Genomic DNA, 16189 nt, shown 5'->3' on the forward strand with positions numbered 1-16189 from the left:
CCTGTTAAATTGCCATTTTTAGTTGCAGATATTCTTTGAGAAGAGCTTTTGCTCTGCCTTGCTTGCATATCCCTTAGCCTCTCACAGATCCCACTGTGTTGATACTAGATAACAACTACAAGACTGTGTTGTAGCCAATGGCCATGGGTTTTTGAGTGTCCTTACCAAGATTCTTGCCCTGATAAATTTGGATCACATGTAACATGAGAAGAATCAATCAATTTAGATGAGTCAAAAGATATCAAATACATAATGAATAGACTCAACCTGATATCCAAAACACTGGTCAATTCCTCACATTCATATTACACAGTAAGGATCCCTGTGATAGAGTTGCTGTGATGGAATGCATTCCACAGGGAACCCCAAATATTCTTCTGATCCTTGAATCTTTGTTCTTAAGGTATTGTTCCAAAAACTCAAAAGATTCAGGACAGCTTTCTTTGGTGTATAATGCCTGTCTTGTATGTGAATGTTGAACATCAATGTAGGATTGTCTAGTATGATCGAATCAGATGTGTCTATCTGTCCAAAAAGAAAGAGATCTGGATGGTTTTTGGGTTGGAAATCTATCTCTAGCCATCTAGAATAGATTTTGTTGAGAAATTCCCATGCATCCATAAGCAAAACCTTAATTTGTTCCTCAGATAGTTCTTTCTTGTAAAAATTCCTGATTGCGCCCATATATGAAACAGTGATCTTGTACTGTGCAAAGCTGACTGCTTGAACAATCAAATTTATATTGGATGAATGTATTTTGATAGGTATATTGGCTGCAACATCATTGAGACTTTCATGAAAACTATTGTGATTGCTTTCCTTGTAACAAGATATTAGATCATGGATCAGCTTTTCAAAAAAGATGTGGACATGCTTGCACATCTGTCTGCCAATGCCTGTGTGGAACTGTGCTGCATCAGAAATGAGTAGAGGCTTCCTTTGTGATAAATCTTCTGCACTTCCAAGTGCAAGCTGCAACTTTCTTGAAAATTGATCTGCTCCCCAGAATACATCATTCCTGATTCCACTCCTTGAATACAATCCACCTTCTGTTGAACTAACATCAAGTTTGTATACTTCCATCAATATCTCCAAGTTGATGTTTTTTGGAATTCTTTTGTTCCCTTCTTTTATGGACCAGGTATGTGCAAGATACCAGATCAATGTGAATGGTAATGAATCCACAGATCTGATGCCTTTCAGATATTTTAGCTGCCAACCAGGGATCATAATATCACACTCTGTCTGAAATCTTGTCAGCTTCCCAAATTCAAAATCTTGAGGTTCTGCAATCTTCCAATGAGCAAAAAGATTTTGCATGTACCTCCAACCATCATCTAGTAGATCCTGGAGTTTATCCTTCCCACTTCCATCATACTCAAACGCTTTGAGAATACCAAGAAAACTCATCACAATCCCATGACATGCATTCCTCAGTGCATAACTTAAAGCTTTGATTTCAGAATTGTCTTTACATTTTACACTTATTCTCTTGTATATGTCATGGAACCAATCAAATATCTCATAGCAAAGAGTAAATGATCTGTTCACATTCATTATTCCAATACTTTGGGACAGCTTAAAGTTATCCTTCATTGTAGGTATATGGTATTGATCTTCCCCATCCAAATGCTTGATCAATGATGATGATCTATATCTCCCAGAAGTTTTTGTTGTCTTGGAAGTGTGAAGATTATCTTCAGCAAGATGACTTGAGCTTTCATTTGTATTTTTAAGGTCACCCTTTAGATTATTTCTGCTTTTCTTATTAGATATCTTTGACAATTTGGCGCTTGTGTTGGCCCATTTCCTCTTGCTTTGATCTAAATTCAGCTCATCATCTATCCTAAATGTGTTCTGATTTGTCATATATGATTCATCTCCATTTGTGGGATTTTTCATGTAAGAATAGCCATTGAGTGCCGCAGTAAAATCATCCATTGACACAACAGCTTGGGGTCCTGCTGTAACTGAAGTGTCTTGAAGATGTGATTTTGATGGATTTTGATTTATATCCTTCTTGTCAGTGGGAATCAAAAGATCTTTTAAGTTTTTCTTACTGTTCAATTTCACATTATTTCCTATGGTTACTGTGTTAGGAATATAACCTGCTGGCCAGTGGCCGCCCTTTAAGTATGAACTGCTATACAGATCTGGACAGATATCTTCAAGCCAGGACTCCTCACGTGGTTCAAGTGATTCATAATCTACATAATGGTTGGAGTTAATTCCTGTTGGTATTTCAATCTCATGGGGATGTATTCCATGATCAAAAATGACATTGTTTGTTGAGCTTTCCTCTTGTAAGCCATGTCCATGTTGTACATAATCCAAGTATGGCTGGGCATATATAATTGGTCCATTGTGAGCTGAGCCTGTATGGAGATTCTCTATTGGGCCTCTCAAGAGAGTTTCATGTTGATCGCCAGAAAAGGACTCTGTCAAAGATCCTGGGTTGCTGTTTGAGCTTGCCATATTTCCCTGTCTAATCTCTTGATATAATGGAATGACTTCTCTCTGGAGCAACATATCCTCTTGAGATGCTTCAAGATGTTCAACAGGTTCACTTGAGCCAATATTGCCGAAGGAGTTTGAATCATATGATTGAAGATGCATTTGGATGCTCTCAGGCCCTGAGGGGAAAACATCATAAGGTGTGTAAACATGAGTATTCTCTTCTTCTGTTAAAGAGGGTTGACCTGTGGGGTAAATGCTTGGAAAATGGGCTAGATTTCTTTGAGGATGTATATTGTTGAAAGTGCTTTCATATGTCCTGTAATTCCCAAACCCATTATATTCCATTTGTGGAAGGTGTTGCCCTTGTTGTGAGGTGTACATACTAGAAAGTCCAGATGTAATTTGATGTGGGTTCTTTGGTGTCTTTCTCATCGAACCTTCCATTCTAGGGTTAAAATCTATCAATTGGATGTTTCCTTGATCAAATCCTCCTTTGCCATCACAGTGATGTTGATGATGGCCTATTTCTTGATTTTGTCCAAAGGTAGATGGACCTTGCTGAAAACTTTGTCTAGAAGAAGGGTTTTTGGATGCTTCTATTCCAAATGCTGGAGTAAGATCAGGATGAGAATTTTGCACTCCTGGTAATTCATGTCTATATGATTGAAGTCCTGAACAGCTTTGAAAATTCCATAATCCTAAGATGATGATTGAAAAGAGTTTTGCTGGCCCCAAACAAAGCATGGTGACAGTGTATATGTAGGAGATCATGAGTGAATTATGGCTCAATAAGATAGTGTTGCGATCAAGACACCATTCTTTTTATGTTATAACCTACATATGAATCCAATGATCCAAAACATTTGACCAAGACGTGTAATCCAATATTTATTTCAGACATTTATACAATGCGACCAGTCCTGACCAGTCCGTTAGCCGAGTATGATATATAAACATTTGAAGGCTCAGATCTGGTTTTACCCACCGGTGTTTTACCGGAGTTTGAAACCCACAGATGTTGAGCCCAAGTGGACCATAAAAAATACAAAAATAATCATCAAGCGCAGCGGATGAGTCTTGCGCTTCTAGTTCTTTACCATACATCAGCGCACATGCACGCATGCATCCAGATTTTTACATATCACATATGTACCTGAAAAAGGAAGCCATGCCCCCTTGAAAAACAAGCTGGAATGAGTTTTGAATGTTAGATCAAGCAAAATAGTACCAGATTCTACACTGGACTTTCTTCCAAAGGCAATCAGGAGTTGGCTCGAGGGTATATCCACATATTTTTTGATCCCTCAGATAAATTAGGATGGACGTGGAGTTACCAAGCCTGTCCGATCTACATGATCCTGATGAGAGACTCTAGATCAATTTTCTTGCTGACTTACGCATTCTAGGGATAAAAAAATGGGCTTCCTCTGCCACTTTGAGGGAAGTTTTCAGGTAGTTTATCACAGGCGGCTGTTATGGACCTCACCAGGAGTGTTCGATTTTCTGTTCCAAGATAGCGTCTCCTATGATATACCTGACACATTTGCAAGTTCCATCTCGAGACAGTAACATACAAGATACAAACTAAATACAAACTATCTACGAATATCAGTACGTGGCGATCTCAATGTTCAACTTTGTCAGGATGTGAAAAGGGATGCATGTCCTAACGCTCTTCATGAAGCTTGGGCCAGGTCGATCATCTCAATAATTTTGGGACTTCCATCACTTTACAGCCTCAGTTGGGCTTTTCTGGTCGACTGAAAATTTTCATCGGGTGGGTAGTTTTGCATGTGTACCGTGACTTCGCTTACTGGATGTCACTCGATTCGCGTGGGTTTTTGACGCTCATTTGCCAATTTACGTACATGATCCTTTCCTTGCTCAGGTATGTGGTTTAGATCCGGTAGTCGAGCGATTGGCTTGACCGTAATGCTTTGTGCGGAAAAGAGGCCTGTGTGTGGATCAACCGACATTTCAGATTGACGACAGCCGATTTATGAAGGTATGGCCATAAGGCTCTTGGTGGCCTCAATCGCTAACGCTAGGGTTTACAGTAGGCTAGAACTATGGCAGAACCTCCCGTTGTAATAGGCCACCAAATATCACGGCTTCCCTCCCCAGATGCCAAATTTTACGCCCAGCCTCGGGGACTTTTGTTTTTCGTGTGTATTATCCTCGAGTCAGGACCGCGCGAAGTACCTATGGGTAGTGATCATTCTTCAAACTGAAATATGAGGCAGCCGTGTGTGTCATGAGAAAAAGAGCGCTCCAGCTGAGCCTCTTCTTGCGGCCAAAACCCACCATACTTCATGGTCTCACTGGTAGTTTTTCGTAGTAAAGTCCTTGATTTCGACCAACATACCATAGTCTGGCAGTCGTAAATATCGCACATCGGATTCGTCGCCCAGCAGTCGATCGAGCTACTGATGAACAGAATCTTTTGTGTCAGGCCTCAGATCATCTCTGCATATATGTTTAGTAGCAAGGTATATTATCTTCAGACTAGGAGAAACAAAATTGCGCGAGAGTTGTTTTTCACAATCGAATCTCTTAGCTGGCAGTGTCTTCACTTTCCAGCACACACTCTGGTTTATGTGATTGGGGGGCAGATATTGCTCAAGAGGACGTCGAGTATGTATGCTTCCTCCGCAGACTCTTCACGCGTTTGAGATTCTCATTCTATAGGGCCTGTAAATTAATTCTTCACGATCGAATCATATCAGAGATTACTTCAAAGACCGAATAAGAGTTATCATGCATTTTTTCGACTGAGAGTGCTTTTACATGCCGTCAAACCCATAGTCCTAATCACGCAAGTTCCGCTTATGTCGTTTCCCCTCATTCACTGTGGATACTACTTGATGTGAATGTGACCAACGGGGTGTTCACGTGTGAGGATTCCCTTGCACTCAGAAATTAGACAAAAGATTCCCTACTGCCAGTGCTACCGTAGACTATGTACAATTACAGGACTAATATTCTTACATCTGAGGAGCCAAAATTTATGGGTTAGATGAGAGCTCCCGTTTGATGTGCTGCATAATCCTAGGTGATGAGAGTGCAAGCCATGGTTTTTCCATTGCTCAGGTGCAGCGACATTGCTTATCAGACACAGATGACTTGCGACATGTGGCACCAGATCTACCGTCATTGCTGGAACAATGCTGCTTACCACTGAGTTATCAGGTGATGCTCAAGAATATTGTCGTGGGCAAGCTCCGCAATCCATCTCATGAGTGAATGGGGGTGAATGATAGGGGTTCGGTGATTCTTCAATTGTGGGATGCTGTATATATGGTAAGGAAACTCGAATACCCATTTCATCCGAGGGAGACGGCCTCATGTAAGCAGGGAGTCAGAGAGAAGAATTTGTGGTTTGCTAGGATGTCAAGCACAGTGGTATTCATCAGAATCGATGTTTGAGATTCAAGGCTGCAGGAGTATACGACGGGGCGATAGGCAGGGCAGAGATGGTGATTGATGAACAAGCTGGCGCGATGTCAAGAAAAACTCAGAAGAGAAAGCAAGGTTGACGGAGTTCTCTGACGACAATTGTCAGGTCTCGATAGGGTCTCTGTTTGAGAGTCTGATTGATTGTTGATTTGAAAATCCTATTGCATTATCTGATTACTTACCTTCAGACACACCCGTTTACTCTTGGGCTGAGAGTTGAGAAGACTGGACGGGTGAGATGTAACAGAGTACAAATTGAAGGAATGACATGAAGTAGCAATGGTTCATAAGAAGGAGAAGGCAGAGTGAAAACAGCGTACAGCCAGGTTGAGACGGGATGCAAGAAAGAGGGAGAAAAAAAGCCTTGGAACGATTGAGTTGAGCCTATCCCTGACCACAGATGACCCACCGAGTTACGTGCTACCGTGAATACACAAATTAAAAAAACAAAGCTCGGTAGAGTCAACGCCAACCCAATGCCGACTGCAGACGTGTTCCGAGTCGCGAGCTACCAGAGCAATTGGGGAGAATCCTGAGACGCGGTATAGGAGGGAATAATTCCTTCACTATCCTTCTCAATGGATCTCTCAAAACGTCTATCGATTGCTCTAAAGTGTTGAACTTCTTTCATCTCAGTGTTTACTCAGGATTCATACTCTCACTCTCACTCTCGCTCAATCGACTTTGTTCAAATCCAATCGATTCCCGATTGGTATCCTCCTCATTTCGGCCAACGACACTTGGATCATCACACTCTAGTCTTTTTCCTTGAAACCTGCTCATTTGCTTACCCGAGCCCAGGAGGAACTGAAGGCCGTCGCAGGTTGTGATAAGTCAACTTCTTAGCTTGCTGTCTGTCGTCGTGCGTCATCCTAGTCCTTCAATTTATTCCAGGTTTTCATATTCAAACCAGTTTATCACCTCTTGCTCCTTAGTGTCACAACCCCTTTGCAAGCTAAAGCTACTTCACACACTCCTTTCAACTTTCGTTCTTCGTCAGCCAGAAGCCCCTCGTCCTCCTCTCGCTCGCAATAAGGCGCAAGCGTGGTTTGTTTTCAAGGCATTTGCGGCTGATTCGAACCAATTCAGCCACCTCTTCTAAAAGTGCCCTTAGTCTTCAGTCTATCATCCAGTCTTCGCGACCTCCCCTCGATTTCAGCATTTCTCGCAAGCCTATTCGCCAACTTCAGTCAGTATCCAAGCAACTAGGACAAAGTAGGACACTTCTGCTGTTTTATGGTGCCTCAGTCTTCTTGCCTAGCTCAGTAAGTGTGTCCGTTTCCGTCTTCCGAGTCTCCTCTCAATTGCCGCCCCTTGGTTTGCATCATTTCAGCCTTATATGCCTCCCAATGCATGCATAGTTTGCATCTACATAGACGCTCAACAAAAGTAATGAGGATGCGCTTGTGAGCCCCTATGAGGCACTAAAAATGATAGCGGGGCTGAAGCAATCAAACTACACATTTGTTTTTCAATGACTTATCCTACGAGACTTGTCTATCTGTTGGCTTTTGACGCATAGTCACATTATCTTTGGCTCCTGACCAAGCCAGAAGAGTGATAGCCCCAGCACTAACGACCCTTTCATCATATACTTTCCTGTTCCCTCTTTGACTAAGCTGCTCGATCCCTCCTATGTACTTATAATTTGCGTCTAATTCTTCTTCAAAATACTTTAGCTTGGCTCCTATCCCTCTCTGAGCTTGATCATCTTGGGAGTACCATCCAACGGTCTATCCGGGTTGCATCGAACGCCAAACTACTAGTTCGATTGGAGACCCCCGAGTCGTATACTATCAAATGTCACATCAATCCAAACTGGATATGCAGCAACACGAAGCTTTCTTTTCTTTTACTGTTCCAGCTAACGATTCTTCAGCCCCCGAGCCTCGGACGGATGATCACAACATCACTCCAGTTGCTCCAAAGAACGAATCCAACGAGGGCCAATGTGAACTGGGAATTGTCACGCAAACAGATCGCCCAGCTTTGCCTAGGACACCATCTGGATCAATATCCCCCGCAACCTTAGGGGACCGTCCCGGTACCGCCAATCAGTATCCCTTTACCTTCCCATCTACCTCGAACAGCGACGTCAAAGAGCGAACCTCCATTGGAGGTACGGAGGATGTGAGCCCAGTTTCGGGTACATCAACAGGCTTCCCGACGGATGAAGAGAACGTTCGTCGGAACAGTCGCCAGGGTCTCACTATCCTTACCGGTGCCGCTCCGGCGAAGCTGAGCCAACGAGCCTGTTTATTGGCTGCAGGCCCATCTCCGTTGGGTATGGCAAACCCAGAGAGCCCAGCAGAGCGATCAGGCGATTACCCTAGCCATGGTCCGTCCTTCTGTGGCTCTCAATACACCGACATCATCCCACAAACTGATCACTATTATGTTCGTCCGAATAGACATCGGAACCCATAATACAAGACCCATGACCGCTCCTGGTGCTGGATGGGCCGCCGGAAATTATAACCATGGCTATGACTACTCTTCTGCTAGTGCAGGTCTGTTTGGTGATGGAGGTTGGTCGATCAATTTCCATTATTATGCTGTATCGCGTTACATATCGGTGCAGTCAGTCTATTGGGTCCCGATACCTTGAGCTGATACCTTGAGCTGAGGCTGATGACTGTATGATCCTCACTCCCTCCTCCTCGGCCGATCCGATCCATCTTGAACAACACCGCATGCACCTCGCTTGTTCTTTCTCACCCATCTGAACGTCACAATACAAAATCCTCTCGAAGGCTATCACAACTCATCTGGCCGAACATCATCGACCAACACTGATGGGTCAAATAATACTACTTCCACCCATACATCACCTGCGGTGGCCGAACCCAAGAACTCGGAAAAGCCCACCAAACCAAGTCTACAGGCTCTCATCACTGTCAATAGCGTGGCTTCTAGAAAATCATCAATGAACCAGTCAATCGCACCCGATCAAGGGCAGTCTAGTCTTCTTTCACTGACCTCTCAGCTTACTCCACCCGGACGACAGTGTGAGCCCACACCACCAGGGCAACTAATGTACAGTTCAGCATCTCCGACTCTACATAGTATATCTTTACCACCCGACCAGAATGCAAGTGGCAGTCCTTACCTTCATTCTAGCTCATCGCAGCAACCTTATCACATTGCTCGACCCAATACGCACGCCGGTACGTCAGCCTCGTTCGGCGAGCGACCCGACAGTTCATATGGTCCCCCCACTCCTCTCCACAGCGCCAATAGCCCAACCAGTCCCTTCGCTCTCACCGGTTACTCGGCAAACTCTCGTCCAGGGACTGCGAATGCTGCTGTGAACGTTCCAATGTATGGTGCCAGTTACGCAAATAGCCGGCCGGGCTGTTATGGGATCCCGAGGCTCAACATTCCGAGCTCTAATCCTTCTCAGCCACCCTCTAACAGCTCTTCTCCGGTCTATGGCAATGTACGAATGATATCGAATGGCTCTGATCATTCACATGGCAATATCCAGCAGTCTAGTCTAATCCCCACAAATAACCAGACAAATCCCTATGGTGTTATGTCCTCTCATCCAATGGGATCAGTGGATGCTCCTAACCGAATGTATAACTTCAACATGCTGCCGGTAGCACCGAGAAAAAGGGCACGAAGACGGTACGATGAAGTGAGGCTCTGATTTCTGTTTGACTCTTATGTTGAAACAAAAAAATTGACGTCTTTTCTTCTAAACTAGATTGAGCGACTATATAGTTGCAGTTACCCCGGGTGTACAAAAGCTTATGGAACGCTGAATCACTTGAATGCTCATATTACCATGCAAAAACACGGTCCCAAGAGACTCCCGCAGGGTAAGTACAGTCGTTCACTTGAGTTTGACTTGATGCTTACGATTCGCCTTTGTCCTCATTTTTCCAGAGTTCAAAGAAATTCGGAAGGAGTGGAGAGCCCGAAAAAAAGCTGAAGCCGAAGCTCGTTCTGCTCCTTACAAGAATGCACAACAGGCCCAGAAGAATCATCACAGTCATCACCATCACTCCCAGTTTCAGGCTCATCGACCGCTGACATCTTCCAGCTCCACCTCAAACTTGGCTGGTCAAGTTGGAAACCCCAACGCGCATACAATGAGCTTGATGGCAAATTCTTCACACCCCGGCATCTCTTACGGAAACATGACATCCAATCGTCCTCATACGATGATGAGCTCCGGTCCCAGCTCTTCCGGAAACCTGATGAATATGGGTCAACTGCAGATGGGAAGAGTACTCTCAACGGGGTCGATCGATAATTCATCACTTTCGACAAATATGATGACTATGCCTCACGGCTTCAGTCCAGATCTACTCGGTCCTCCTCTATCATCGGCGCCATCTTATTATGCTTCTTCTCCCTACGCACCTTCATCACTCGGTTCATCTCAGCATTTATCGGGCCCTGCGAGTGCGCCTAGACATGCCTCGATGAACTATGGAACACACTTACGTGTCAACTCCAGTATGGGTACTGAGCGCAACAACTTACCACAACCGGATAACATGAGAAGCGTTTCAGATAATAGCAATATGCCAAATCGAAGTCCCCATGACTCCAAATCGATCATGAAGGATGATAAAAAAACAGTCACGGGCCAGTATCTTGTTACCGCCGCTCGATAGTATCCTAGCACTACATTGCGCAAAACAAAAGACTAGAAACATGCGACACATAACTTTACAGCCTTTCCAGCAGTCCAACATAATCATGGTCACGATTCAACACAATATATATATATATATACCTTGGCGGCGCGATAATCGGTCAAGAGGTAGAAATATTCTTGACTGTTTCTTTTATTATTGGGGTATATCAGACTTTGGGTTTCTGTTTCTTTCCGTTCCTTCTATCTTATCAAAGGAACTTGCATATATAACATCATTTTTTCAAGCTGTTCCCTCGGAATTTGACTCCGACTAATTCATGTCAAGAATACCTACATATATCTTAATAATTCAAAACTATGAAAAAAAGAAGAAAAACAGCGCTGAGTAGGAATGGACTAAAGGTATTCAGATAGTGGAAGAATTTGTTTACTTTTACATCAGTTTTTTTGTTTTCTTCGTTCCACCTCCGTTCACTTAGTTAAAGTCAAATTTGTCTTCTTCGAGCAGTCTTTCTAAAACTCACTTTTTTTACTTTGTTCTTGTGGGTGATTTTGGTTTTGGTCTCAGTGCAGTCAAAGGATTTATCACATTCTAGTTTTCTTGTGAATACATAATTAAAATATCACCCAGGGTGTAAACACAGCTCTTTTGAACCCAACTTAATATAATTCAGTAATTGGCATTGTATGAGTGTTGTGAGTACCCGCAGGGGCACCATTCACACGCAAGATTGACAAACCTCTGAACTTGACATTCACCTCTCAAAAGCTCCCACAGACCTCTTCTCGGCACTCGGTTGTAACTACTTGCTTCCTTCCTCCTGCCATGCTAGGAATGCCTTTCTGATATCCGATGCTACTGTATGTTGACACCTTGTTGCAGAGTGTAGCGTGTGTTACATTGATAAAGAGCATCTTAACTCTACATTCTGACGCAGACCCGAAAAAAGCCCCAACAGGCATTGAGTCCTTATTGTTAGAGTTGAGGGTTTAGAAAGTATTCATCATCCCACAGGCCAATCAACTTGAAGAAAATATGGCCTCTAACATGGTTTTGTACACCCTCAACTCCTTGGTGTGGTCAAGATGCGGATACAAGATATATGTTGTGGAGATCATGGTCTTTCTCAGATAATTGTATCTGATAATCCAAGAGTAGGTGCTGGCGATCGACACATGATCACATCTGTAGTCCAAATTTGGTAGTCTATTGGCTCATTCTTTGTATTTCTCTGCTTCCAACACATTTTTTCCAACAATAGATCCGTTCTCTTGAGTAAGAGGTCTCACCTCAATCATCTAGCCATGTTTAACTTTGAGGGCGATACAAGATAATAAGATATATTTGTCCTTTGCAGTCTACGTAATCTTTTGGGCTGTCCTTTCAACTTGTGCCAGAGGTTCCACCAAGGTGCGATGTTGTGAAAACTCATCAAAACCCACATATGTAGGGAAAATGAGTCCTCTGAAGCCATCAAGCCGATCGCATTCAACAATTTGAAGTCATAGGTACGATTTGATACCCTCACTCATACACCAATTCATTTTGTCTTAATTGCTTTGGGTTGGATGTTCTCGTGAATCCATGCTTATCATACAAAGAGGCATGGGCTGTAGCTGATCATCCATGTGAGTCAATTTGATATCTATGACTCAGGATGCAATTTCCTCTCGAAACTTTTCTGATACATAGGGCGATGACTGATCAAATTTTGGATTCTAAACCGCTGATCCCACCACGTGCAAAATATACGATACAGAAACTCATCTTTTGAAGTGATGAGGATAAGTTGTAATCAAACAATAAACTTGAAATAATAATTATAATCGGAGGCTGCAGCTCCTTTTCACCAGAAACTAATTTTTGGAAGAGCAGAATAAGTCGCAATCACACAATCAGCTTGAGAAGATGGTCGTAATCGGAGGCTAGAGCTTCCTTTCCTGGAGCGTACAACGCCTTTCAAGAAGGAAACATCGCAGAGTGAAAAAATGAGGCAATTTCGAACGGAGATTTGTCTCAGCAGTTCTCAGCCGATGCCGCAATACCTGGACGAGAGTAATCTACCCTATCAGCGACAACTTTCTTACCACTAGCGCAAGTCACCTTGACAGCAACAGTGGCAGAATCCTTGGGCGGATTCGAGAGTTGAACTATGAATTGAAAAGAACCGAGACATCAGGTAAGCTAGAGCTCTGAAAGCTCAAAGTCTAGGTGACGAACAAAAGTTATCACTCGACTGTCGGGTAGTGTTGGTCCAGGATTGACCACCGTCAGTTGAGATTTCGACGGAGTGGACTGGCTGGTTAGCGCCTGCGATTTGCATTGACATGAAATATCTCGAAACTCCTTCTTTGTTGATGATCTTAAGTGGAGTGGGGAAGCCACAGGGAACAATTTCCCTAAGAAAGAAGCAAAGTTTGCATATGTAAGTGTTTTGTATCCATGCACACTTCTGCCAAACAATATAGACAAACAACATAATTCAAGAAGGCAGGCAGAGACTAGAGGGACATACCAAGTGATCGGTAAGGCGGAAGGCGACGCATTTCCTGTGACTGCGTTCCACATCACGGGGTCCATATCCAGTCCGTCATTGGAGCACTTTTTGAATGTTTTTATCAACATCAGCGTACATCAGATAGAACAGGGAGCGCACCAATCCAAACTGAAGAAAAAAAACCTACCGAGAAACATGAATCTCCGACAATTGCTACCTTTTTCATTCCGGTGGGACCAGTAACTTCGACACATGACCCACACAAGCTCGCACTGTTCCATAAGTTTCCAGCCATAGCAACTTCAGGAAAACCAGCTGGAGGATCCCAATCCTTGAAGTCACAGCTTTTTTTTGGAAAGGGAAAACATGAAATTTGGACAACGCGGTCAGTTTAGTTACGCAAGTGTATTATTTTGAGACGCAAATATCCAGAAGAAATTTTTGAATTTTGGTATTTACTTTCCACCTTTCCAATTTCCACCCTAAAGATCAGAAGGGGTGCGGAAACGCACATATAATCAGAAATATGGATCATGAACCAATGTCGATGATGCAGAGTTTCAAGCCTTTTTAGGGTGATGACTTACCCACATGGTGCCTGTGCCTTTGTACTTTGGGGATAATCCTGTTCCATTGTGAGCTGGGGCAGGTGCGGGTTGTGGGACTAGACCACCAGTGGAATTTTTTTTCGGCTGAGTGTCATTACGAGGTGTTTCTTCTGTATCGTTGACCTTTGGATCATTCCTAGTTGACATATAGATGTTGGAACTGGTCTTATTTGGGTAGAGAGAATGGTGAGCACCATGCGGGGCTGCCACATATGTCCCTTCAGAAGATCCTTGGTGAGGATCACCCGACAAGTTTTGCGACCCAGTATTCATTTTATTGTCAGGGATATAAGAGATCTTCGTGTGGCTGGGGTGCTTTCTGACTCTACAGCCCCCGTCATGTGGGAGTGCTTCACTGACTTGGCTGTGTATGATAGCCACCATAAGAAAAACGGAATAAATGAAACGCGAAGGTTGTGATGATCGAAACATCTTGTGCGTGGTAATCTTGAATGTAAGGAATGATAAATCTCAAGGAAGTGAGAAATTTAGACCAGCGGATAAATGTATCGAGAGCGAAAAACGAATGTGTGGTGATAACTGAAGAGGAAAGGGTAAAGAAACAGTCGACTGAAAGCAGAGACCGCAGACTATATAAGCTTGGAAAGCGCTGTGGGTGGGCTTTATTGAGCTTCATTGTCAACTACAGTTTGACCTTGTAAAGCATGAGCATCTCAAAATCGCCTCTGCCAGGCAGCACCACGGTGGCAGCACGGCCCTCGAAATCAACTCAAAAAGTTGAGGAGGTCATGCATTGGCAATCTGTGGCTGTCAGAATGCGCCAACATTCCGGCTAGATCCATATGCGCCCGGGCCTCAACTCCAAAAACTTTCTCTTGATTTTTCATTCTTTTTGCAAGAGATAGTACATGGGAATGTATGTTCGCGTTGCACATCATAATAATCACGCACTTGACAAGAGACGCGGGCACTGGTGAACCTTGAGGGGCGAAATCTCCTCGAATTGCGGTCTCTTGACAAAGCAATCTGATCACGCAAAAATTACATCACGAGCCGCGATTTGTATCATGACATCATGTACGATTCAACAATATCGTAAGAGAGCGATGAAGGGCGATCAAAATGCGAAGAATGGGCCAAATCTAACCAATCACACGCATCATTTCTGATTGGAAGTTAATCGGAATGGCAATGATCCATCGCGGGCCTGAATTGCGCAGGGTGATTTGCGCTGTACTACGTGACGGAGCTTACTAGAAAAAAGATGTGTCCAGACGTGGACCGTTGACGCACTCTGACGTGATATTGCCGGGCACAAAGTGGTCCCTTCGTATCAACCCGAACCTCACGCCGATTGACGGTGGTCAATTCTCTGTCAAAACTGCATCGGTAACATGGGAATGTAGCAAATCAAGGCTCAAGTAGTCGCAGTCTAACGAATCATGAGGCCCAACAGAAATCAAATTAGGGGTACACAAACATCTCAACCCGACCTAATAAAACCCATGGCAACCCGATTGATTTTTGGATTTTTTAGCGCCAAAAACTCAAAATCAATCGGGTTGGCACGGGTTTTTTGGATGGGTTTTTAAGGTCGGGTTGAGATGTTTGTGTACCCCTATTGTATTACAAGGGACTCATCGCATTAACTATGGGTGTGTCATTGAACCAAAAAATGACTTAACATAGTTCCATCAACAAGTCAACCAAGTCCATCACTGCGAGCGAGGTTGCGACTCGCGAGAAAGAGTTCCATCATGCCTTGGCCTTTTCTGGGTTCTTTTTTCATCTTTCCTGTATCTTTTTCTAGTCTACCTGTGTTCAAGGTATGTACATACTTGAGCTGACAAGGCTGAAGGGACTTTTGTTGAGTTTTTCAATACCCCACTAACCCCTGAAGAGTTCTAATCGAAGCTAGCACCAGAAAAGCAGGTTTCTTTGTGTGAACTTTTTGCACACTGCCTTTTTTCATAATTGACTCAAGTATTAGTAAAGTCAAAGCTCATATGTGATCTCTTGCAATCACCATATACGTTCCCATCTTGCGGGTCTCTTGTGATTATCTCCGTGTTCAACTGCAAGATTGTGGTAAGCACTAAAGTAAAGCTCACTTTGGATGACAGAGATCTTGAGTCGAGTATGTACAAGTTGAAATAGCTATCCGTTCATGTTTTCCGTTCTCGAATCCCATGATGATGAATGTCATTCCGATGCCAAGAGCTTAAAAGACCAAGGAACAATCAGTCAATGGCTCAAGGAAAGAATTTGCTTCCACCACCATTGAGGAGCATGGATGACAACAAGAACAAACTCATCCTCAGAAGCCTTGATGAGCTTACCAGTGTTTCAATAGTCTTGATTGGAAAGGGTCAAGCGGGTGAAGGGATTTAATCTTGAAGCAGTCTTTTATCCAAAGATCTTTCTCATCACAATAACACAATAAGACAAAGATTCTTACTACGTCTTGGACGCAGGAAACCATTCTTTGCACATCAGAAGCCTCAAGTTGCCTCAAGTTTTTGGGTTCCAGCCAAACAGGCCCTTGACTGATACATGACCCACAAAGCTTGGGAAAATGGATAGTGAATTTGGTGTGA

The 16189-nt window shown here is 43.5% G+C and overlaps 3 protein-coding genes across 3 annotated transcripts; 1 reads left to right on the forward strand and 2 right to left on the reverse strand.

Annotated features, from left to right (window-relative positions):
- Positions 1-300: 300 nt before the first annotated feature.
- MELLADRAFT_107590 (uncharacterized protein) lies at positions 301-3201 on the reverse strand (the record flags this gene model as incomplete). The annotated part of the gene is made up of 1 exon (XM_007411331.1): positions 301-3201. The coding sequence occupies one exon, from the start codon at positions 3199-3201 to the stop codon at positions 301-303; it is 2901 nt and encodes a 966-aa protein (XP_007411393.1).
- A 4512-nt stretch (positions 3202-7713) lies between these two features.
- On the forward strand, positions 7714-10541 carry MELLADRAFT_107591 (uncharacterized protein; the record flags this gene model as incomplete). The annotated part of the gene is made up of 5 exons (XM_007411209.1): positions 7714-8251; positions 8325-8441; positions 8667-9553; positions 9623-9737; positions 9805-10541. 5 exons carry the CDS (start codon positions 7714-7716, stop codon positions 10539-10541), a joined length of 2394 nt encoding a protein of 797 aa, XP_007411271.1.
- A 2001-nt stretch (positions 10542-12542) lies between these two features.
- Positions 12543-14063, reverse strand: MELLADRAFT_88024 (uncharacterized protein; the record flags this gene model as incomplete). The annotated part of the gene is made up of 6 exons (XM_007411330.1): positions 12543-12676; positions 12747-12925; positions 13042-13127; positions 13211-13367; positions 13483-13505; positions 13611-14063. The coding sequence occupies 6 exons, from the start codon at positions 14061-14063 to the stop codon at positions 12543-12545; spliced, it is 1032 nt and encodes a 343-aa protein (XP_007411392.1).
- Between the last annotated feature and the right edge of the window lie 2126 nt (positions 14064-16189).

Source organism: Melampsora larici-populina, assembly GCF_000204055.1.
Source record: "Melampsora larici-populina 98AG31 unplaced genomic scaffold MELLAscaffold_24, whole genome shotgun sequence".
NCBI lineage: Eukaryota > Fungi > Basidiomycota > Pucciniomycetes > Pucciniales > Melampsoraceae > Melampsora > Melampsora laricis-populina.